Here is a 24,587-nt window from a genome sequence, read left to right as displayed (position 1 = left end):
ACCAGATAACTCAAGATGGGGAATCTCCAGCTAAAAGAAATGCTGTACCCTTTTCACTTTGGTTTGCCTCTCACAGAACAGCTTTGAAGTGGAGGCTAAATAAAGTCCGCTGGAGACAGGAGCCAACCTTCAGCAGCAAGGGCGAAGGGCTGGGCTGTGATCATACAGCAAAGCACATCAGAAATAACCCACTGGTCTCACTGGAGTTACAGCTGTGAACAACTGACCTGAGAGGAGTGAGTCAGCCACTTTGGGGCTTCGCCAGAATCTCAAAAAACCTCACATTTCCCATGCCAGCTACAAGTGCCCAAGCCTGCCCTGCCCACTGCGCATCATAGTCCCGGGCCAGGGTAAATTTAGCTTTGCTGCCTCAGCACAACCTCCCTGCTCCCACTGCAGCAGGAGCTGGGCATCACACAGAGCTGCAGTGAGGCTCTGCTGTCCCAGCCATGGGTGTAAATTCAGGAAACCCTGAGGATTTTCCAGCTTGGGCTGGACCTTGAGAGTGTGAAGCCAGACCAAACCCTCTGGTTGTGCATCTACTTGCTCATGTGCTCTCCCACTCTAACTTTTCCCCCTGCTAGCCAGGCTCCCTGCAGGATTTGGGGGATACACGGCCCTGTGTGGTCCCCAGTGCACCTGCATCCCTGACCTCTGTGTGATGGCTGGCACCTGACCAAAGGGCACCTGGCTCTCTTGGCTTTCTCCCAGTGCCCATCCTGACATCTCAGCTGGCACAGTCTGAGGTAAAGGCCTGTTGTGAGGATAGAGTTGCTCTCCCCTCCTGTGCTTGCCCAGCAGGTAGGTGGAATGGGGTTTGCCCCCTTCACAGAGGTGAAACAGAATTAGGGTTTGTCTCAGTTTGGATTGGTGCTACTGGGACAGATTGTCAGTGGTGCTGCTGGTGTTGGGTGAGCTAGGAGCACATTCCAGGCTGTTCGGGTGAGCAGTGGCACTGCTGGAATTGTTTCCCACCTGATTTTGCTGGGAGGTGCTGTTAACACTGCCCTTGGAAAGCACTGGATAAAACCCACCTCCTCTGCCCCTTGTCCCTTCTGCCTGCCACACTTTTGGACTGATGGCACGGGCACAGGAGCACCTGGGGCTAAGGGAGACTCCCCCAGCCCTCACATCTGCCCCGGTGCTGTGCCAGGACCCTGCTGGGCAGCTGTGTGTGAGCATTTCTGACACTGAGTGATACAGAAACCTGGCTCTCTTGCCATCAGGAGAGAGCAACATCACCGTTAACTCCCACTGGATTAAAAAAAAATATATAAAAAAATCTACCCTTCTCTGGGGTATTTTCATACAAATCTCTAACCCAGCACCAAACCTCCCCAAATCCTCTGTGCCATCGGGCCGGGGATCTCTGAGCTGGCTTTGTCGCTCCCTCTGCTGGTGACTGCTCCGTCCCCGTGCCAGCGCTGCTCCGGCAGTGCCGTTTTGGGGCCAAACCGAGCTATTTGTGGTCCCAGGGTCCGGGTCCTCATCGCAGCTCCCGTGTGACATTCGCAGATGTCAGCGCTTTGATGCTGCTGTCAGTCCAGGAGGAGATAAGAGGCCAACGCTGCTCACAATCAAAGGCAATACAAAGGAGATGCCAAGTGCACTTCAGATTCGTTGAAAATAAAATAGCAAAGCAAATAAAAAACATCTGGGAATTGATGTTTGTTGTTTGTAATTACTTCCATGAGAGGGAAAATCTTTGTTCTCCCACTAGTCTTCCCTCAATCAAAGAATGAAACATTTAAACTATCTCCAGTCTCCTTTGGAGGATTTTAAATGGAGAATGTGTGCATTTTTATGTCTGAGAATATTCACTGGTCTGTTTTCATAAACAGATATGTGCCAAATTCCATATCTTCTGTCCTTTTTATTGGATGCCTTTTAGATTGAGTGCTCCGGAAATGTAGTGGCTGAAAGAAAAAGATAATTTTGCACAGAAGAATTTGTCTAATACAATGTTCACTGGCTCAAGAACAATGAAACACCATTTTGGCATTGGAGGGATTGAAAATTCTGTCTTTCAGATGTCTTTGCTTGTGGTTTTTGCAGAAGTTCAGGCAAGTAGCAGGCTGGGAATGCAGGGCTAAACATGCTCCTGCAGAGCCCCTGTTTAAATCCAGGGCCACACCAAGTGAACTTGACCCTCTCTCATTAAATGGAGGATCCTGAATGGATGTGTAATGAAGAACAAAGTGAGTGTTTTAAGGAGAAATCAGTGCCGTGGATCCCTAAATCACTGCATACATTTACAGAGAAGATTTTGAAGTGATAACGAGCATCAGGTCAAGCCTTAGAGAAGTTAAAGAGTGCCAGGACTTGGCAGAGGAGGCAGCTGACACACAAAGCAGCCCTCTAACATTGCCTGCATCCATGCAGCCCTTCTCTCCCTGGAGCTGGGACCTAGGATCCTCTGAGGCAATAATGGCATTTCCTCCATGCCCATGTTTTGTGTGGTGCTCTCACCCCCCTGCTCAGCCCAGGCACCACAAACCCTGGGGGAAAATGTTCAGAACCCGACTGAAACCAAAGCCCAAACCAGCAGACTTGGTGGCTGAGGGAATCTGGTGGTATGAGCAGGTTTGTGGGGCTCCATTTCACCCTGTTCTGACTCCAAGCAGTTTTTCACTGGAGTGGTACTGCCAGGTGAGACAGCTTTGTGAGCAGGGGCTGGTAAATCCTCCCTCCCTCCTTCTACCTGCACGCTGCACATTTGAATATCAATACATCCTTGGTGCTCTATACCCAGGTGCAACAGGCTAATAAAGGGCTTTTCAGATGACAAATCTTCCTGGGTTTCATCAGCTGATTGCCATCTGGGGGAAGTCTGACAAAGGCTTTAAATTTGCCACTGTTTTGCCTTTACCCAGCTGCAGAGGCTTGCAGAGGGAAAACGCGGGGAGGCAGGAAGGAAAGGCTCTGCAGAAAAAAAACATTCTCAGGGCCCAGATCTGCTAGTATCAGAGTGGAGATAAAGATTTTAGAGAATACAATAGGAGGGAGTTTGTCTTTCTGAGTGAAATAACTTACTCTCAGCCTAGGTGATACTTGGCCTGGCTGCCACAAAGCAGATACCTCGGGGATCAGGTTGCAATAAGAATTAGAACTTGAGCATGTTTGCAACAAGGGCTTAGTGATCAGTCAGGTGTTATGTGTTTAAAAACCAGCTTTCCTATATTTTATACTTGCAATGAGGAAATTCTTAGGATTTGTGCTCTCTGAATCCCAGAGAGGATTAGCTGGGAAGCAGCGAGAGATGCGATTCTAGCTCTGAATGTTCTCCAATGTTTTGACAGTAGAAGATAATCTGTGAGCTGTTATTTATTTTCAGCAGCCTTTTAGAAGGAATCCCCACAACTAAAGAAAACCAGGCAGGCAGGAGCTTCGAGGGGCTGTTAAACTCTTGTCAGGATCAGTTGCAAACTTTTTTTCCTCCCTAATGCCTCACCTCTCTCAGTGCAGTGACTCATGTGGAAAGGCTCAGGCAATTTACTGGAAGTACAATCACTGCCCTCTCATCACCACTGACTGTGCCTGTCCTTCTGCTTCCAGTGTGTGCTCACAGCTCAGAGGAGCTGCAGGAAATGAAAGCTGACAATGGCTGCAGCTCGCCGCAGAGGCGGAGGAGGTGACAAGGTGAAATAGCTGCATCTCAGTTTTACTCCCAATTTTTGAAACCAGAAAGGTTTTCATGCCATAGATCAAACAGCGGCTGCTAAGCCTTTGGAAAAGGGATGTATCAAGGAAGGGGAGGAAAATGAAGGGTTTGTTGGTGGCTCTTTCATCATTTCTGGCATGAAACAAGCTAGAAAAATGCTGGTTAGCAAGGGAGAGCAGCGTGGTGGTGTCTGTGTGCAGGTGGATGGAAACTCCTCGGGGTGGTGAGCTGCTCAGCAGCCCTGGGCCCCACTGAGACAAGGGGCTGGATCAGCTGGGACACTTGGAGGGATTCATCCTGGGGCCTGCTGGCTCATTGAGGCTTGGGGCAACACCAGGTCGATGATGAAAAGCCCCAGCCCAGCCTTCCTATGGGTTCCAGGGTCCCAGAGCTGCAGGGGGAGAGCACCAGGCTGGAGACAAAACCACCTGCTTCCCTCCTTCCTTTTCTGCTCTCATTTTCTGCAAGTGCCTTGGTTCCCCCACCTGCACAAGGGTGTTATGATGGTTCTTTTTACACTTGGATCTCTACAAGTCCTTTTTAAGACCCCAGAGTCTTGCAATAATGGGATGGTGCAGAGAAGACATCCAGATCTCCACTGGCTGCTGTCTTGTGCTCTGCTAAAACCAGAGATTTGGCTACTGATGTCCACATAGCTTGAAGAAATAACATGATAAATTGCATCTGGCTTTGGCAAGAGGGTCTTGGACAGACTGTGGGACTGGGGGGCCAGCAAATCTGGGCATCAGGCTAATTTCTGTCACGCTCTCCTCAGGCAGTATTGATGCACAATAACTCAGCTGCCAAATAAAGTGATACCATCAGCTTCCAATTCTTCAACTTCTAGACCAGAGCCTTTCTTTCAGAAAATAATCCCTCTCCAGCCTTTCATGTCTGGAGCTGGTACCTGCCACCATGCATACAAAATCAGGGCTGGGAGGTGTGTTTTTCTGTCTGAGCTGGCTCTGGATGGGGATGCTGAGTTAAAATGGCTTTACAAGCCTCTCTTTAATTGCAATGCAAGAAACACCCCTCTGCTTTCCTGCAGAGACTCTTCTAGCTGCATTCTGGGGCTGCCTGTAGCCTCAGACATTCCCCTTCCCCGCCAGAACTCAGAGCTACCACTCCTTCCCTCTTGTTTTATTTTCCTCACACTCTCCAGAAAAAGGCTGAATGTTTGCTCTCCACGTTCCTCAGTCCTGCCAGCAAACACCTGTGACTGCTGAGCATTTAAGGAGTTGGACAGCCCACAAGGGTGGAATAAGCAACCTCTTAGATAGGGACTGAGAGATGCTAGGCAGAAAGTCACTGCTGATAAGGTCTGCACTTGTAGCAGGTATTTCTGTGCTGGGAAAACAGCCCTTGGGGGATGGGGGAAATTAGAGATGCCACAGACAAGAGGGCAGGGTCACTGAGCTGTGCCACTGCACAGCTGCTCAGTGGGAGTGGAGAGCAGGTCTGTGCTGCTGTTTCCATCGGGAGATGCTCGGGGGGCATCGAAATAGGGGCAGAAAGGGAAATTTTAATTAAATGGTGAAGAACTGCCCTCCTCCTGCCTTTCTTCACCAGAGCTGCCTTCTAGCACTGAGGAAGTAGCTAAACTCCCAGCATCAAATTTGGGAGGTTTGGGGGGGGGGGTTTTGTGCAGGGGTAGAAAAGAAAGAAAACAGGGGTTGGAAGAAAAGGTACCAAGCTGCAAAGTGAGTGTGGGGCAGATGAGCCTGTGTGACTTTCTTCTTTTTTAGAACTTCCCTGAAAGTTTTCATCGCTGCATTGGCAACAAGTGCTTGCCCTTTCCCCTCCCCATCTCCTGCCTCCAGGCAGGACCCAGGCTGACATTAATTGTCACTTGCTGAGGCTGGCAGGGCTGGTGTCAGCCAGGCAGCTGATGTCCCCAGGCTGCTGCTGTGCTGGTGGGATGTGACTGAGGCTGCTGAGGGAGCTGTTTGCTCAGCAGCCTGTGAGGGGATTGCTGGGGTGTGTGGTGATTGCCAGGGCTGTCAGGGACACCAAGGAGCAGCTCTGGTCACGCATCAGCAGATGCTCCACAGGAGAGCTGTGAAACTGCCAGAGGGGCCCTTGGTCCTTGGAGCTCTGGCACAGCTCAAGCACGAAGAATGATGAGCCTGACTTTCCCCTTGTTGATCTGGGGATGAACCAGAGCATTTCTGAGATCTGCAGATCCACTCCAGATGAGGAGAACTGGTGGGAAAGGGACAGGTCATCACTTGTGTCACTGTGCCTCCTGAGAGACATGTCTCTTTCCCAGGTGTCCCTTCCTGGTCTGTGTGAGCCACACGAGCAGCAGCTGCTGCTTCATCTGCAGATCCTGACTGGGACAGTCCCTACCCCATCCCACAGCAATGTTCTCTCTGGAACATTCCAGCTGGCTCCTCTGCAGAACTTGGCCGCAGCAAAAATGCAGAGCTTGACCTTGAGGGTGGGCAGTGAAGTTCTGGTGGGATCCTCCAGTGCTGCAGCCCCTTCCCCTTCAAAATACCCTGGGCAGGAACTTGTCTTTATCAGCTCTCCCCCCAGGAACAGGAAGGCTGACAGAAATGTGGAAAAGGATTCATTTGTCCCCTTTGATCCCCTCAGTACCAGCACACGATGCCTCCCTGCGAGCCTGGTGTGCCAGGCCTGCTCCAGAGAGTTTAATTGAACATTGTAATTGCAAGGCTTAATTTTTTTCTGGCGTTTTTCCTCACGGGACAGATGAGGGTCACAGACTTGGAGGGCATCTCCTTCCCCATAAAACTCTGCAAAACAGCTACAAACAGCCAGCCCTGAAGTTTTGCTTCCAGCAGTGCTCTGTAGATTCCCAGACCTCTCTTGCTCTTCTGCCCCCTTCACCCTTGGCCGTGTTTTGGCTGGAGGAGGCAGCAGATAAAGCCCTGGAGGCAGCAGCAGAGCTGGGGATGTGTCAGGAGAGATTGGGCTCTCCTGGTGCAGATGGCAATGGAGTGAGATCAGCTGCTGGCAGGAGCTGGGGGGGATGTGTCCAGGAGTCAGGGCATCATCTCTGTCTCTGCCTGATTTTTGTGGCATCTCTTTATTTATTTGTACTTGAAAGGTTTTTGCCCTGTTTGTCTGTGGTTTTTTGTGCTCCTTTTTTGGGGAACAATGAAATTGTGGGGTGTTTCTGCAGCAGGGGCTGTGCATGCAGCTGGTGGCCATATAAGTACAAAGCATTACCCTTATAAATCATTTCGTCACTTTTCCTCCATGAAAAATGATCTGTCTTTATCAGCACCCAAAAAAAGCACAAACAGAAAGGACAATTTCTTTCAAATGCTGCTCAGCATTATCAGATGGATGACACAGAGATCCCTGCAGGCCTGGCTTTGTCTGGTTTGTGCCTGTTTTGCTGGAGGCATGGCCATGAGAGCAAAGTGTGTTGAAGCCTTGGGTTATATCCTAACAACCAGAATTTGGGTCGGCTCTTCTGTCCCAGTGGTGATGGATTTATTCCAGGCCAGAGGAAGTCTCACCATCTCCAACTTTCCTGACTTGCCATTAAGACCACTGCCATTTCCAAAACATGTTTTCTGTTCTTTTTGGAGGGGGAAAGGTACCATTTGGCACATTTTGTGCTCCCAATGAGCCCTTTGCTACAAGAACAGGAGGGTTTCCCATCAGTGCTCCTGATAGCCTGGAAAAACACTGCAAACTCCTTAACAGGTTCAGGAATGTCAGGCTTCTGGCATCATGTGCTGTGGTTTTCTACACCCACCTCTTCCTCACAAGCCCTTGGAACTGTAAATAGAAGGAAGTGCAGGGAATGGCCAGTTTGAGCACTGAGAAAAGGCTGGAGCAAAGCTGCAACCTTCAGAGATCTCATCCAAAGGCGAGGATGGATCAGGGCTGACTTCTGAAGTGATTTCTCCTCAGTGAAAAGGACTGGCAAGGCAGGATCCTCTTTGCCTTTTCCATCAGGAACGTGTTCTGTCTCATATGTGAGGAATAAAGGAGTGATTGGGGGGCAGCTGTAATTGCATTTTTGGAATAAGTTCTGTTCAGATTTAACACCGTGACATTGTGCTGTTTATGATGCGTGTAATTAAAACAAAGTCAAGATAATAACAACTTTTACTCTGCTGTGGCCTGCTCAAGGAGCCACAGATACACTGTGCTCCAAGGAAGAGGCTGGAAAAGAGAAGAGGGTGCAAGGGATAAGTGGATTGTTTTGAAAGACAACTAAAAAGGGGGAGAAGAGAAACCAATAAAGCAGAGAAAAGCCAGAGGCTACCCATGCCTATCCCCAGGCACTCTGTTCATTCCAAGCTTATCAAAATTTCTAGGTTTACTCAGTTCCTTTTGTTTGGAGTCCAGCTGCATTTCTGGTGGATGGTGGAGGAACCATGTGCTTTTATGTGCCTCCCCCAGCTCTTGCCCTTCTCTGACACACAGCATCACTCTGGGGGTCTGTCTGAGAGGCCTGGAGCTGGCAGGAGTAGAGCTGAGCAAACATCTCTCAGCTGGTGAAAGGAATTCCTGGCAACACCTGGCAAGTTGAATCTTATCACGCTGTTCTGCATGCCAGGGACCTTCACCTTGCATTAGCCCTCAAAAAAAAGAGGTATTTTCCCAGTATTTTCCCAGATCCAAAATCACACAGACCTTAACAGTGTCCTCCAGCCCTTGCTCGTGCCAGGTGCCTGGACTGGCAGGGAAGGAATGATGAGATTGATCTGCCCAGGGAGGGATGTCTCAGCAGGGATTTCCTGGGTTGATTTTATTGACAAATCTGATATCATTCTTACCCAGCTCCTGGAAGGAAACATCCCTTTCCACCCCTAACATCCACATTCCCCACGTACCCAGCTGAGGACTGGTGCTCATGCACACCCTACTCTTGGGCAAACACAATTTCTAAGGTAACATTCAGGTGTCCAGACTACTCAGGACAGATTTTGATGTGCAGCAAAGATGATCAGACCTAGAGAACCTGTTGTGCACCCTAAGCTGTAGGGGCAGAAGGTCTTTGAAGGGCTGGGCTATGGTCAGCAGCGTGGCTGGGTGATGGGAATGACCATCCCTTCCACTCTGAGGACACATGGCCATCTCCATGGTGGTGGCATGTGGAAATGGGGAGGAAATGATCCTTGGCTGAATCAGAAGCTTTAGGGGGATGGTCTGTGAGAGAGCCCCAACTCTGGTCTCTAGTAAAGAGCTCGTTTGGTGATTTCCACTGAAGAAATGTCAATATCATCCAGAATCTGCAGCTTGGTGATGGATGAAAGATTCTTCTGCCGATGCTTGTACTGCAGGACTTTGTTTTCGTTGATGAAAACGTGGAAATAGTCCTGGTCAGAGTAGATTTCGACCTGAAAGAGAGACTGTGTTATGTTCATGTGGCCTTATTGGACCTTGCTTTTGTCATGTCAGGGATCTGTCCAGCTCCTCAAATCCTGCCAGAGCTGACACACACACTGCTCACCCCCACTCTGGGCAAAAAGAGGCAATAACTGAGTTTTTCCCTTCATGATAACAAAATCTGGTGGTAATGCAAAGCCTAAATTGAAAACAAATGCAGCATCCAGGGATTATTGCTGGAGCTCTGCATGGCTGGGCCAGAGCTGGTTATAAATCACCAGGTTTTAACAGGATTACTAACAGGAGACAAAGCCAGAAAGGGAATGTTGCTGGGTATGCTGCTGGCAGGAAAGGCAATGGGCAGCACCCCAGTATTGGCTGGGTGATTCCTGTTACACCTGAGGACACCTGTGGGTGACAGAGTTACCTGAAAGGGCTCCTTTGCTTGGAAGGGGAAGGTGCTGTTAACCTCTTCCTGCCCCCAGTGGCTGTTGAGGAAGGAGTTGCAGACAATTCTGGAGCTGGAGAGGCGAGGGTTAAAGTGGAGAGCGATTTGGTCTCCAGGATCACAGAGCAAATTAATCTCAAACCTGAGACAGCGAGAGGAAAGGGATGGAGAGCTGTGGACGATGCTTCTGGCCCTTGTGAGCCAGGGGAGCTGGGAGCAGAGCATTCCTTACATGCCTGAACTGGAACTGGCCTCACCCTTGACCACGATGCTCCATCCAGGGCAGATTCCCTCTGGGTGCAGGGCCTCAAACTGCAGACAAGGAGGAGGACACAGCAAGGTGGCAGAGATGCACTGCCCCGCTCAGCCCTGACACTTCTTTCTCACGTTTTCATTGTCATCTTCTTTCTCTCCCCTTCCCACACAGGCACATTCTCTATCCCAGTCTTTTTCTCACTCCTAAATAATCTCAGAGACTCTCAACTGATAAGAAATCAAGTCTCTATGACACCCAGTTGATGAGGTGGGATTTGCTGTCCCCGAGGTCTTTTGTAAAGAGCCGAGCGGGATCAGAAAGCAAAAATAAAAGAAGAACTTGAATGCCTCCATTGTTGTCAGGACACAAAGATATTCTGCTTCTCTCTGCACCTGAGCAATACAAAATCTGAAGCAGAAAACTTTGTGATGCTTTGAAGCAGAGGAACAGGTGTAAAGTGACATCCAGTCTGAGCTCATCCAGTGTTACACGGCTGATTCTTCCCAAAAGTTCCTGCCTGAGCCCCTGTTCCACGTGCCCTCCCCATCTCCAAGGTTAAACTTGCATAAAATGAGCTGGAAAATGTTTCTTTTTGAATAATTCATAGTTTGATTAAATAACTCATTTTAATATGAAGCTCTTGCCATTTCACCCCATTTTTAAATTTTTTTTTTAGTACTCTAAGGATCTTGCATTTCTGAGCATCTCCTCTCACAAACTTGCTCACATTAGGAAAATTTCCCCAGCCTTGACATCTTCACTGCCACTTGTTTGCCTTTCTCCTTCCTATAGCTCAGGACTTCAACTTCCCTGTTCCTTTCTCTGTCACAAGTTCAATTTCCAATGCTTTTTTGGGATATGCATGTTTTTGGGCAGGAGCTGAGATATTTAGGCAGGAGTTAGCAATGACCAACCTCGTACTTGCGTGCCTGGCTACTTTAGGAGGGCAGCTTTGGAACCCCACACATGGGCACTGAAAGGCTCTGACCAGAGTTCCCCCCTGTGAGGCACAGACAGCTGCTGGAGCTGCTGAGTTCTGGATTCAAAGAGCACCTGGCAGCACCCAGGCTCACCTTGACCTTTTGTAATCACTGCACCAACCCCAGACACAGCACACACAGCAAAGAGCTGTTCCCTCTGCTGCTGGCTGTCCCAGCAGAGATTCAGGGCAGCACACAGGTCTCAGCTAAAGCCCTCCAGGTGAGAATTGCCCACCCCAGACCAGCCCTGGTATAACCAGGATGAAAATCTGTCCTGTTGCCTGTGACTGAGCATCATGAAACTCGCTTTTGCTGTAGCCTGGACCAGACTGACATCGAGGAGCAATAACCCCTGTGTTATTCAGGATTTCTACCTGTCTGGCCCTTCTCTTCCACTTTCCTTTACCCACTGCCACACCCACGCTTGTCACTGTCAGATTTCCTGGAAAAATCCCTTCGCCAGGATGTCTTCTGGGAAGCTGAGAAGCCTCAGAGAGAAATGAAAACAATGATTATCTGATTGCTTCTCCTGTGTTTGCTGCCTTGGAATGCAGTCTGGAGATTGTTTACCCACTGGTCATTGTTTGATTGGTGTCCTGTGAATTGTTTTAACTCAATGACCAATCCCTGTCCAGCTGTGTCGAGGCTCAGGAAGGAGTCACGAGTTTTCCCTTATCATTCTTGTTAAGCCTCCTGTCTGTGTCCTTTCTCTTTTAGTATAGCGTTCTTTAATATAATATAAGTACATAAAATAATAAATTAGCCCTCTAAGAACACGGAGTCAGATTCACTCATTTCCCACCTCGTCCTGGGACCCCTGCAAATGCCACCCCTGCTGTCACCCCACCCTGTCCCCAGCGCTCACCCGCAGTGCCATCGCCGCCAGCCCCGCAGCCCAGCCCGGGCACGGACAGAGGGGTTTTTATAGATGCTGCCGGCCAGGAACCCACGTGTGCGGGGATTGGCATCCCCAGCGGGCTGAGCTCTCCCCAGGGATGGGGAGCAGGAATCCCGCTGAGCCCGGCGGGGCCAGCCCGGTCAGGCGTGCGGGTTAATCCGGCCCCGCTGCTGCCCGCAGGGCTGGGCTGGGCCGGGAGCCCTGTGATCGGACAGGATGGAGCCGTGTGGTCCCGAGGGGTCAGACGTGCCTCAGGCACGAAGGAAAGATGGGGATTCCCAAAGCTGAGGGAGATTCCAGCAAGGTCCCGAGAGAAGGGAGGCGGCAGAGGAGAAACGGTGCCTCCGACAGGGCTCAGCTACACCCTGACCATCGGAGATTGCTTTTTCTCCCTGTTTCCTTTTTTCTCTCTTTGTGAGTCACAGCCTGGCCTGAAATCAGCTGATGCCAGCTTTGTCACAGCCACGCTTCCCCCTCGTGGCGCCCCGGGGCCGGCCAGGCTGGGGATGCTGCTGCGCTGAGCTCAGCACGCCCCGGCTCTGCATTTCCCTTCCCTGCTGGGGACAATGCAGGGATTTGGGAGCAGGGTGAGTGAGCCTTTGTCCAGTGTTTCCTGACATGGAAATGCACCAAGACATGAGCAGTGTTGAAATGAATGTCAGTGATGAGGTGTTTTCATAAGCTAGGGAAGGGAGGGATGATATGCATCCCCCTCCCCTACCCACAGTGTAAATGTCTTTACACCATGAAGCACTGTCCCCACCTCTGCATGCATGGGAGGCTGTGGTGGTCCTTGGCTGGTCCTACAGGAATCCATGGCTTTTGTGGACTAAAATCCCCTTAGTGTATAGGCCACAGGGCTGGATATTATTTAATGTTTGTTTTACTTCTGGCAGATAAGCAGAATGATATTCCAGGCTCTGGTGCCCTTGGCAGAAAACTAAAAAAGCAATTCAGCAGACATAGAAGCCAACAGCCTCTCTTGGGACTGAAAAGCCAAGTCCCAGGACAGGATTTGCCCATTTGGACTCTCACAAAGCCAAGCCTTGTGAAGCCGAGCTCTGCCCTGGTGCCTGCCGGCTCTGCAGGCGCTGTGCTGGAGCAGGAGCAGAGCTCTGTGCTACAGATGGCAGCATTGGGACATGCAAGGGAGCCCTGAGAGCGGCAGAGATGCCCAGGTGGTGTTGGAAGGACAGGGACAGGGCCAGGACATCCCACCTGCCGCTGCTTGGGTGGCTGAAGGATGATGGACATTGGTGTCTCCAATCTGTCGATCTGCATCTTTCCCCTTCTAATGGCCTGAACTCAATATTGTGTTTTCAGCCCCCAGATCATCACTTCCTGCTCATTTCTGCTGCCTGCAAGGGACTGCAGGGAGAAAGGGCTGCTTTTGAGATACTCACAGTGATGGTGGGCAGGACCAAGCAGAGCTGCTGTCCTGTGTGTAGGAAAGGAGGGGTCTGCAAGCTAAATAATTGTGTCCAGTTTATAATAATTATGTTAGTGGTATCAGTGGATGGGTAAGGCTTGGGCACTGCAGAGCAGGTTGTGTTCAGGCAGACTCAGCTCCTTCTTAAAGGGTGAGTCTGGGTCACCCCAAATCCAGACAGGCTCCCAGCCCAAATCAGGGGCTATGATTTCCCCAGAGCACACCTCTGTGCAAGGTTTCTCCAGACTTGCTTCTCTGCTGCCTGGCAGTATTTACACCTCCTCTGCAGCCATTTCATCTTCTTGAGGGAATTCCTAAAAGTCCCCTGTGCAAACAGGGGTCAGCCTGCGCTCCAGCCACGCTGCTTTAGGAATGTGTGACCCCAGGAGGGGTTTGGGATGTTGCTTTGCTGGCTCTCCCCCATTCCCTTTCCCTCAGATCTATGGCTCTGCAGTAACTTGGGATCTCTCTCCAGTACTGCTGTCTGCAAGGGACTGGCCATGTCAGGGCTATGCCAGGGCTGGATGCTGTGAATGCTCCTCCAGGCTTAGTATGGGAGAGAAAACACCAATAAAACCTTTGTGAGTGAAACCCTGGTGCCACAGACTGTAGTGTCTCTCCATTTCTGCCATCTCACACCACTGTGCTTTATGGAACTGGCCAGGAGAGGGCTGGAGAGTGCAGGCAAATCCCTGAGGTAAATTATAACAAAATTCACACATGGTTCTAACTCTAACTCTCCTCTAACTCTGCAAGAGTCTGATGCAACACCTGCTGCTGCTCTGACAGGGGTCAGTGCTGCAGCCTGCAGCTCTCCTCCCTGCTGTAAGGAGACTCCCTTGCAGCTGCTCAGCCCAAGCATCCCAAGGCAGCTCATCAGAGAGCACCGAAGGAAAACATCACACCCTGAAAGGTGGCAAGAGAAACAGGGGAAGGTGACACCCTGGCACACGCTGCTGGGCTCCAGCTGAGCCTCCTGCCCCTCACTGGGGGTCAGCCCTGCTAACGAGGGCGGCCTCGGCGCTGGCAGCTTCTGGGAATGAGTGTTTGTCAGACTTTCCATTCTTTGGCCTCCTGTTAGCATGTCCCATCACCCTCCCAGTCAGGCACTGGTGCTGGGGAAGGGAAGGGCACGTTCTCTCCCCCAGCAGCTGTCTGGGTAGCCTCTGGCTATGGAATTCTGCTTTTATTCTTGTGGACGGTAAGAAAAGGAGCCTGGTTCTGTCCCAGACAGCGCCGTGAATGCGACTCATTGCAAGTGAACTCTGCCTCTCACTGCTCTTTCCCCACACTGGTGGAAAGGGGAAGGTGATCCCAGCCCTGCACAGGGCCATGAACCCACAGCAGTGCAGCTGAGGCCAGGCCTGGAGCCGCTGCTGTCCCCGGCCCAGCTCCCGCTCCCCGCTCAGGACTTCCCTTCCGCGGCTTTGAGGAGCGGGGATGAAAGGCGAGGAGTGCAAACACAAAGCATGCCTGGTTTATTTTATTTATGACTGGCCTCTGCTTAAAAGGAAACCAGCATTATCAGTCCCAGCACTGCCAGGTCAGATGAGTAAATGAAAGAGAAGGGTTTCGTTTATGACTGGGAGCTCGAGTTTGCTCTTATAAGGGCATCCCGCCAGGCACTGCCTGCTGCTCCTGTCGGGTGGCCAGGCCCTGCCAGAGACTGAACCAGGGTCTTCCAGAGGTCAAAGCCCTGAGGCTGAGTGGCTGAAATCAGGTTGTACCCACCCCTCCTTTGGCTTGGGGCAGCCACATGTGCTACACACCATCCCTGCAGCCGGCAGAGCCCAGAGGGTCCGCACCCGTACCTGCTGCGTGTTGTCCTGCCAGGCTTGGGGAACTTGACCTGCTCAGTTCCCCAGGGAGAAGGTGCTAAAACCAGGTCAGAGTAAACCCTTTGCCCTCACCAGACTCCAGCTGGAAAGGAGTGCTGGGTTTGGGTCATGGCTGGTGCTGATCCCATGGCTCCAGCTCTGTGAGGTGCAGGCAGAAGGAAAACACACACCCTGGCACAGGCTGCTGTTTGATGCCTGGGGTTTTTAGAGCCAATATTTGATGATGGGTAAATAATTGCCCGGTTGTATATGCAGGGACCTGATTTATCCTGCTCCTTGATGATACCTCCCAAACTCCTCAGGGAGACATCTGTCTCCCTCTTCCTGGTGATTGATGGAGAAGGAGGAGAGCTGGCACTCAGCCCCGTCGTGCTCCTCAGAGTCAGCATGTGGGTGTACCGCTTGTCCCTCCACAGTGGCTCAGAGCTCCAGCAATGACAGATCCTCAGGGGAAGGGAGGCAATTATGAACTCTCCCTGCTCACTTTCATCTCGAGTCCCTGGTTCCTGAGGAGCATCAGCACTGCCAAATCCCCCTTCCCTCCCCGTTGCTAACTCTTGCCAATTCAGAAGTGCTTCCCAGGTGAGGTACGTCTCTGGGAGCCATTCTTCCTCAGTTTGAGCAGCTCTTACTCCATGCTGAATGATTTCCTGCCCCACAGCAGAGGGGGAGGCCAAGGCACATCACTGGAGGGGCTGCAGCTTGGCCGTGTGCCCTGCTCCTGCTCTCAGCTGCGAGCCCCAGCAGCAGCACAACCATCTCCTGCTGCTGCTCCCCCTGTGAGCTCCGTGCCAGCCCCTCGGCCAGGGAGCCCAGGTGGCAGCAGAGCCCAGGCAGGGCACACTCCACCTCTCAAAGCCTCGCTCGTGCCCCGGGAGCGGCGCGTGGGCTGGAGAACGTGCGGAGAGAGGAGAGCCTGGAGCAGTGGGAAGAGGGAGGGAGCAACCTGTGAGGTTTTAGGGATGCTCTGGGGATCAGGGAGCAGCCACAGGTGCCTCCCGTGTGCTGGAGCCCTTCTGCCTATTGGCAGGTTTCATGAGGGCTGTTCAGGTCTGAGGAACACTGGAATTTGTGTAGCCCTGGTTTTTCAGCATTTTCTATTGAGATTTATTAACATAAGGAGTGATAGGTTCTGACATCATAAAAACTTTTCCATGCCCTTGTTTGATATCCTCATCACACCTGAAAACATTTGTCCCACAGGCTGCATCCTAGAGAAGGTCCAGTTTGGGCTCAGGTGGTGACTGGCACTAAAGGGGGCAGAAAAACTCTAAAAAGAAGAAAACAATGAGACCATCAGTATCACAAACATTTCAGCCCCCTCCAGCCAGTTGCTCAGCCCAGCCCTGAGTGACCTTTCCCAGGCACAGAGAAGTGCAAATAATACTTACCCAGGAGGAAGCTGTGCCAAGGCCAGGGCCAGCTCAGCCCCTTCCCAGCAGGAGCCAGCCTGGGGAGCTGTGTCAGAGAGCCACCATCCATCAGGGTGGCACAGATGGTGCTGCCTCCACCCAGGATGAGCAGCTTTTCCTCCAGGCAGATCAGTGGTGGTCAGTGCTGGGACACAATGGATGGCATCATGCTGGGCTCCTGGAGCTGCTGATGGAAGTGTGAACTCCACCCCAAGGAGACACCAGGGAGCTTAGAGGGGGTTTGGAGGCATTTGTTGGGGAGGAACTCTGGGTTTGGGCAATGAAAAGGGTTTAGGGACTGAGAGGCTTGCAGCTCTGGGAGCCAGAGCATGTCCTTCCTCCACCTCTGAGTATTTGACCACTCCTTGCACCACCTCTGCTTCCTTCTCTTGGTCCTGTGATGCTGAGCTTGTCACTGCCCTGCAAGACAGGGACAGTGACAGTAGAAGAAGGGATGTAAGCTCCATTCCTCACCCCAGGCTCTGGGAGAAGGTGGGATGACACAGGGGTGAGGGTAGGAAGGACATTTTCAGCCTGGCAGTGTGTGGCACACACCCAAGGTACCAGCAGGACCCCACACATGCCTGCTTCAGGCCACCCAGCTGAGCTTGGGGCACTGGTCCCCTCCACATGGGCTCTGACCTTTGCTGCTGGCGGCTGAGGAGAAGTGCTGGGTGTTGCAGCAACCTACAAGAGGCAGCTGGGGAGGAGGATGCAGCTTTTTGCTATTTTGGAGAGCAGGGAGGAAGAGGAAGAGCTGCTAACCAAGAGCGAAACTAGAAAAATGACGACGATGACAAAAAACCTTCTCCCATTTAGGGAACCAAATGCATTTGTTTCGTGATGGGACCAGGAGAGCTCAAAGCCAGAGACACAGGAGAGACTGAGGGGCAGCTCTCAGGTCCCAGGGTGAGGGTGGGACTGTTTGAGCTGCCAAGGACCAGGGGCACCACCACCCCCTGACCCTGACCTGCCCAGAGGAGCTGCCCTTGCCTCTCTCCTTTGCCTGCCTCCCCTCCATCCTCTCCCCCAGCCACCGTGCAGGAGCAGCTGCCTTGCTGTCACACCAGGCAGGAGCCAAGGAGGTGGCAGCCAATGGAACCACCATTTTTGGAGATTTTGGGGCTCACAGCAGTGCTGAGGAATGAAGGGGGTGAATCACGTCCTTCCCCATAGCCACGTCTCCTGCTGTCCATCCTGCTGCAGGCTCCCCCAGTGAGCCCTGCTCCTCTCTGCCCCTTCCTGCAGGGAGACTCCCCAGCCCTGCCCCAGCTCCTCATTCACAGACAGTGAAATCGTTCTGGAGACACACAAACAGCCCCTGCCCCAGGGAGCCTGTGGTCAAGACCAGGAGATGCCGTCTCACTCGGTTTCTTCTCTATTTTCATTTTGGCTTTTAGACTTGCAGATGGGCCACAAAATCTGGAGCTTGCTCCAGCCACAAAATCTGGAGGCAGGTCCAGCTTCCAGCAACTCCTGGCTTGGGTGGAGGCTGAATCCAGGCTGTTGATTCAGTCCCTCTCTATTTCTGGTGCTGGATTGATATGTAATTTGATTCTGTATAGTTATGGATAGAAGTAAGTAGAGCGTGAGAATTTCAGCACGGGAGGTGAAGGGATGCTTTATGAATGAAACATTTGTTAGTGCAAGGATCCAGCCAGAGGAAGGGACACAAACTGGCAGGAAGAGCACAGTGTGGGGGACGGAGGGGTCCAGCAAGGGGTTTAATCCACAGAAGGCTCCACCCAGACCCACCCACACTTTGGCTGCAGTTTTCCTGCTCACAGAGCATCTCTGGGAATTGGGGTTGAGTCCCTTCTGCATCTCAGTGGCAGCTCAGGAGAAGCCAAGGCACGCTGAGGAGCTGAGGACAGAGCTGCAGCTGCAGAATGTGCTGCATCCATCTTCCCTGCTCCTGCCGTGGCTGGTGGTGAGTCTCCAACCCCTCAGGGCTGTGGAGCAGGCTCAGAGGGAAATGCCATTTGCTGCAGCCAGGGGCAAAACTCCCACTGATGGAAAAGGACAAGGACTGCAAGGGTTTGGCCTCCACCTTCAAGAGAGATCTGTGGTAGCTCTGACCTGCCTCAGCACTTCATCAATCCTGGTTTGTACTTGATGTGGATCGTAGCCTGGGGAGATGTTATCCAACCATGACTCTGCTCCTCACATCCTCTGCTGCTACTCCTCCTCCTTCTCCTTTAGATCTCTCTGATGGGAGAAATTATCTTGTTTTCTGGAGCTTTTACCAAACTGCAAGGGGTTTTCCAAAACATCTGGAACAGCTCATGGAGCTGGAGCTGGAGTGTAACGCTGAGGGTGGAAACAGGGTCATGGAAACAGAGGCACCCTGTTAGATTAATGCTTGGGAGCCACACTGGGACGGGCTGAGTTCAAATCCTCCCCCCACTCACAAAGGAAAACAGCTGGCAAAGGACACTGAGACCCTCCCCACGCCACCACGTGCCCCTGGGTCCTGCTGGCCAGGAGGAGGACCCAGCAGTGCCCACCTCAGCACAGGGACGTGGCTCTGAAGGGCAGCCTGGCTGTCCTGGGGTCCCAAACCCTGCTCCCATACTCAGGCTGTGGGAGGAGCTCCAGGAAGAAGCCAGGATTTTGCAAAGGGCAACGAGGCCCCTTGGGTTATTTGGAGGCTGCCAGCTTGGCATCCATCACTGCTGAAATACTGAGATGGCTTTGAATACAAAGCAACATGTAGTTAATTAAAAAGAGGGGTGTAACTGGTGCCAAGCCCAGAAAATGATGAAAATAGACCTCTACTAACATCTCCATTTCTACAGGGCTAGGATTTGGAGTGATAAAGAGGATCTTGTCAATGCCACAGCCTTGGTTGTGTGGTTTGACTTGGCATCGGCCCGTGGTACAAATAGAGCTGGAGTGGAGTCTGCTGCTCAGATAAACTGATAAATTCCAACAATGCAAAGCCATCACAGCTCACCTGATGGGAGGACAAACAGGGCTGGGAGGTGCAGCTGTCCTGGGGAAGTGCGTGGGGTTCACAGTGGGGCTGCAAAGGGATTGGTGCTGGAGCCTCCCCAGTTTTACCTGTTAAGGGAAAAAATAAAAACCCTTCCGGTTTAGACAGCTGCTAAAAAATAAACCTGATCACTTGACATGGTGCAAGCCAGAATTGCCTTTTTTAGTACAACCACAAGGAGATTCCAGGAAAACAGAAGGTGTGATTTATAGGATGGGACAGCCTCATTCCTGGAAAGGAAAATATGTGAAAGCCGTGGCAGAACCATGACTTTTAGCCTTATTTTAGTGGGACAATCTCACCTTTCTGTGGTGCCTCAGGGGTAATCCAGGCTCCCAGGGCCAGTCCTCAGATTGGAGATTTCACTGCAGTAACTCTGCTGTGTCCCATCAGCTGTGGGGGGGTGAGGATGGAGGGTGCATTTCCTATGGCTGTCACAATGGGGTGGGAGAAGGGAGGGCCATGTCCCCAGCTCTGGTGTCCCCTTGCCAAGAGGAGGGTGGCACATTGGGAGTGTCCAGGAAAAGTGCCTCAGAAGTGATTCAGGGCCTGGAAATGTTGCTTGTGCAGACAGGGTGGAGAAGCTTGGTTTATTTTGTACTATTTTTTGTTATTTATTTTAGCAATATATATTGAAAAGTTTTGGCTGATGGGGGACGATAGCCCTAAATATCAGGATTGAGAGGGGAGAGGGTTTCCTGGGCCAACAGAAAAAACAGGATAACATCAAATGAATGAAGACAAAAGGGTACAACTTTGGGCTGGAATGAACACTAAGATCATCTGAAAAATTCAAATGGAGGCTGGGACACCCCATCCCCCTGCACTGACTGCCATGAAATCTTTAAGTGCTGCAGAGAATGTTTGGGAGTTCAGGGTGAGGGATTCTTGCATGCTGCGGCTGTGCCTCCACCTGCCAGCCCACAACAGGCTCGCTGGTTTTAAACCCAGATTCAAACACTGATGGCCTCAGGCTTTCCTATCCAGGCAAGAAAACAAGCTGTGAAAAAAGTAAACATGTCACTGAGGTATTTTCCTTTCAGATGGGTTGGTCTTTCTGAGCTCAGAGAAAGGACACAAGGAAGCTGCTGTCAGACATGAGGATACCAGCCTTGACTTCACAAATATTTGAATTATGTTTGCTGAACTTCATGTGCTATTCCAGCAGAAACAAAACAAAACAAAAAACAAAGGGAAAAAAAAAAAAAGAAGGGAAAAGGTTTTACTGGACTGTGGCAGATGTGATTCCCTCAGGTAACCTCACTGCTCACCCCAGGCTCAGCAGCTGCTGTCACCACTGGCTGCATTTGTCCTGGCAAGCCTGGATGGAATCCCTGTGGGATCCAAAGCTCCTTTTAAAAGGGGTGGTGACCCATGGGGCACCTACCCCATCTCCATCACACCCCACAGGCACCCATGGGCTGCTGCCACAGGGATGGGCTCTGTGCCTTGCTCAGGGCACAGACAGCACATTGTTAATGCAGAAACTCCCTCAAGTGCCTTTGCTGCTGGGCTCCCTCTGTGGTTTCCTGTGTTTGAGCCCCTTATCTGGTATCCTGCCACCAGAACATGTGCTTGGGAGGGTGAGTTTTATGGGTTGATAAGGTTTTATTGCAGCCAGACTTATTGGTGATGTCTGAAATAAAGAGATGGGGAGCCTGAGGAGATGGGGTCTAGGCAGCTCCAATTTCCCCTAAACTCAGTAGTCTGGACACAGGTTTTAAGTAAAACCTCAGGCATGCCTGGGAAGGTCCTTGTCAGAGAGCTCCAGGGCAGTTGCAGTTTGTACCTAGGAATTTGGTTTTATTGAAATATTTATTTCCATCCCCTGGCAAGGGGAAGCAGGCACAGGGATGTGGTGTATGCAGTATGCACAGCTCAGCCCTATAACATACCTCAGGACCCCCTCAGAACCCCAGAACAGTGAGGGCTCCCCACTGCACCCCACTAGGGCATCCCACCAGGTATAGGTGCTCTCTCTCTATATATATATATGTATTGCACCCTCTTCTGCCTCAGTTTCCCTCTCCATCCTCACACCTCCATCACAACGTTCCTTCCAACGTGGGCCAAGTTCTTCTCTTGGCAGCAGCTTGCATTTAACTTTTTCTCTTCCTTAGCATCAGCTTAGAAATAAATTAAACTGGCCAGTAATGGCTTTGCCAGGTGCTGACTGCTGCTGCACTTCAGCTCTGAGCGTGCTTTGTGTGTGTGTGTGTACAAGCGACCAACAATGATTAAAGAGGCTTTATTAGTCCCATGGCTGAGCTGTAACAGGAAAACCCTGTGTCCTTGCTGCCAGTGACCAGCCCAGGGAGAGCAGCTCTGCAGGAGTGCTCTGCCCCTGCCCCTGTGCAGCACAACGCCGTGGCCGCAGGGTTAGAGGGCTTTCTGATCTCGTCTACCCCCAGGGAACACACAGGGGAGGTGATGTCAGACATGGAGATGGTTGTGTGTGGTCTCCTCAGATGTTTGTGGTCCCATGTGGCTGCTCCCAGCAGGAGTGGCTGCTCCCTGGGTGCTGCAGGGGGCTGGGGGCTCTCACCATTCCGTTCCCTTCCGCGAGCTGCTGGTTCAGCCTGCCCTGCTCATGGGGATGGTGGTCCATCCAAGGACTCAGGGTGGGGTGGAGGCTGCAGTTCTTGGGAAGGGATTTGTTTGCAATGAACCAATCTTCCCCTTGAACCAATCTTCCCCTAAATCCATGCTGAGACCTGACCTCCAGCACAGAAACCCCCAGGCAGCCTGCTCTTCCTGATTTATCCATGAGCCTAACAGAAGAATTACCTTCTAATAAACTTCAGCTTGCTCTTACCCAACCAAACACACCAGAACCTTTCCAGAACGTCTTTTACTTCTGAGATGGCAGATACCAGCAGCCACACTGGCTGCAGGCTGAATTGCAGGGTATAAACAAACATCTTCAGGACAGACATTGTCAGCCACTGGCTGTGGCTGTGCTGTTGGCATCCCTCGGTCCCAGGGATGTGTGACTGTCCTGGACCCACCACCATGGAAATGAATTAGGGACTTCTGGGACCTGGGATGTGCTGTGGGAGCATCAGGTCACACAAACAAAGCAGCCCAAAGTTACTGCTGCTGTCTCTGCAAGAAGGGACCAATTATTTCAAGTAATCTGGGCCAACAGATACAAACTGTGGCCAGACACAGAGCCTGCCCTGTGGATGTAAATCTGTCAGGAGGCCAAGTGATGGGGAAAGGGCTGAGTTTTACATTTTGGTTGAGACCTCTTCCAAGCACAGGACTTTAAGCTGGTGGCTTATCCCAGCCCCACCACATCTCAGCAGAGCAAATGCTCTGCACTTCTGCCACACTGCAGCCAGTTGGGGGATGATGCAGAGAGAATTTCAGGGAGCAACTCGACTACTGCAGTAAAGAGAGAAAACAGAGCAAGATATTTAATTTCCTCCCCCATAGCTCCACTCCCGAGGCATCCCTTCAGAAGCTTCATGAATGTTGGAGGAGGCAGGAGGCAAACACGGGGAGTGGGCTGCCCTTTCCCCTGGACCTGCCCCCTCTGAATCAGGCTGGGCTTGCAGCACTTCCTGCAAATGCCCCCGTGGGCCAGCCCTCCCATCCCGCCCTCCTGTGCTGCCATCCCCGCCTGCACACAAAGGAGGTTCCATCATAACTGCTTTTTAAACTCCCAGGCTTTTGAAGTGCAAGCCAAAGTTTGTTTTTACACCTGATCCGAGCCAAGTCCCTTGTTCTGATGTTTACGAGTCTCTTTGGTTAGCAGGAGCTCGCCTCACCTTTATAACAGTCGGGTTATCTCAGCAGTGTTTGTCCTGACTGGAAGAACCTGGGCTCTTGAAGAACTGAAAATCAAAGGAATCTGGGCTCTAGAAGAACTGAAAACCAACGTCATGAGGGACACCAAACAACAGCTCTACTGGAAGGCTTCCAGCTCTCTCTTCAGCCGTGGCTGAGATTACCAGAACTCCCTGGAGGGGAAGAGACATATTTTGAGGATAGACATCCTTTAGAGGAAACAGGGAGAGCCTCACAAACAGGCCCTTGAAGTGCACAGGGTGGGGATGGAGTCAGCTGCACCATCACTCAGCCCACATCCACGGTGCAGGAAAAGCTGCTCAAACTGGGTGGCAGAGAGCCCTGACATCCCCAGGAGCAGTGGGTTTGAGCAGGGAGTGCCTGTTCCTGCACTTCTGGGCTCATTTTGGAGCTGTGTGATCACTGTGACAGCTCTGGCCGTGGCACAGCAGGGCACTCCCAGGATCCCTGGCATCCTGTGTTCCCTGCTGAATATTTGCAGGGCAGCAGTTCACAGACACCACCCTGCCTGTTCACAGCATCCCGGTTTTCCCCAGAATCAACCAGCCGGGCTTGGAATGCGCATCCCGAGCGCAGGGCTGTGGCTGAGCCGGCAGCAGAGGGAACCACCACCCGCAGCAGGAGAGCAGGGAGCGGGCTGAGCAACCTCAACCCAAATCCCTCACCGCGGGCACGAAGCAAAGGAGGCGCTCCGGGCGAGATGAAAGCTGAGCGCTCGATGCAGCATCTTCTCCGAGCCGACTTTCCAGTCGCGGCTTGCACGGGCTTCCTTGCGGACATCTGGCAGATGGGCCGGGAGAGGAATGTAATGAGTTGTGCAGATGGGAGGTGCCGCGCTCAGGTTGCAGCCGTGGGGCAGGGAGTCAGTGTTTTGTTTATAAACACGGGCAGGATGACTAAGATAAGAAGGGGATGGTAATTAAATTAAATTAAGGCTCTGGAAGTCGTTAGATGAGCCTGAAAACATCAGGAGCCACTCGGATTCCTAGTTCTGCAAAACAGGGGCTCACTGTGATGGAGCATCAGGGGGTGACGGGGGAGCAGGGGGCTCTTTCAGCAGCTCAGTGGGAGGAGATGGACACAGTTACATCCAAACAGGGGACACAGAGGGGAGTCAGGTAAAAATGAAACACCAGAGCATCAGGGGAGGAAGGGAAAGTCCACAAAGGTTCTTTCCGTTCCCCTGGGAAAAACATTCCCAAAGCATGGATGGGGAACTGAGGCACTCTGGGATGAAGGGACAAGGTTCCCACCGGGATTTTGGTGCAAAGAAGAGAGTTTTGCAGAAGTCAGTTGAGTTGTAAATGCCCCATCACATCCAGAGCATCTCTGCAGGTGGTTTGAGCCTCTTGGTGAGAAGTGGGAAGCAGTCAGGTGAGAGCAGATCAGGAAAGGCAGCCCTGACCCAAACTGTCTGTGAGGCATTTCTTGGCTAAGGGAGTGGCAAAGCCTGTCAGACACTGACTGGTAAGTTTGGAGGAAAATGAGTTAGGAAGTGTGACAGCAGAGGGGCAGCTTTTGGATGGGTTTTTGTATCCAGC

At 51.7% G+C, this 24,587-nt stretch overlaps 1 protein-coding gene across 1 annotated transcript; it reads right to left on the bottom strand.

The window, feature by feature from the left end:
- Positions 1-8,823: 8,823 nt before the first annotated feature.
- On the bottom strand, positions 8,824-11,538 carry GRIFIN (galectin-related inter-fiber protein; the record flags this gene model as incomplete). Its single annotated transcript, XM_084216248.1, has 4 exons — positions 8,824-8,988; positions 9,405-9,567; positions 9,658-9,737; positions 11,527-11,538. 4 exons carry the CDS (start codon positions 11,536-11,538, stop codon positions 8,824-8,826), a joined length of 420 nt encoding a protein of 139 aa, XP_084072374.1.
- Between the last annotated feature and the right edge of the window lie 13,049 nt (positions 11,539-24,587).

The sequence above is a fragment of the Fringilla coelebs genome (assembly GCF_963513975.1).
Source record: "Fringilla coelebs genome assembly, chromosome: 16".
NCBI lineage: Eukaryota > Metazoa > Chordata > Aves > Passeriformes > Fringillidae > Fringilla > Fringilla coelebs.
The sequence above is the reverse complement of the archived record's forward strand: the minus strand, read 5'-3'. Positions and strand labels throughout refer to the sequence as shown.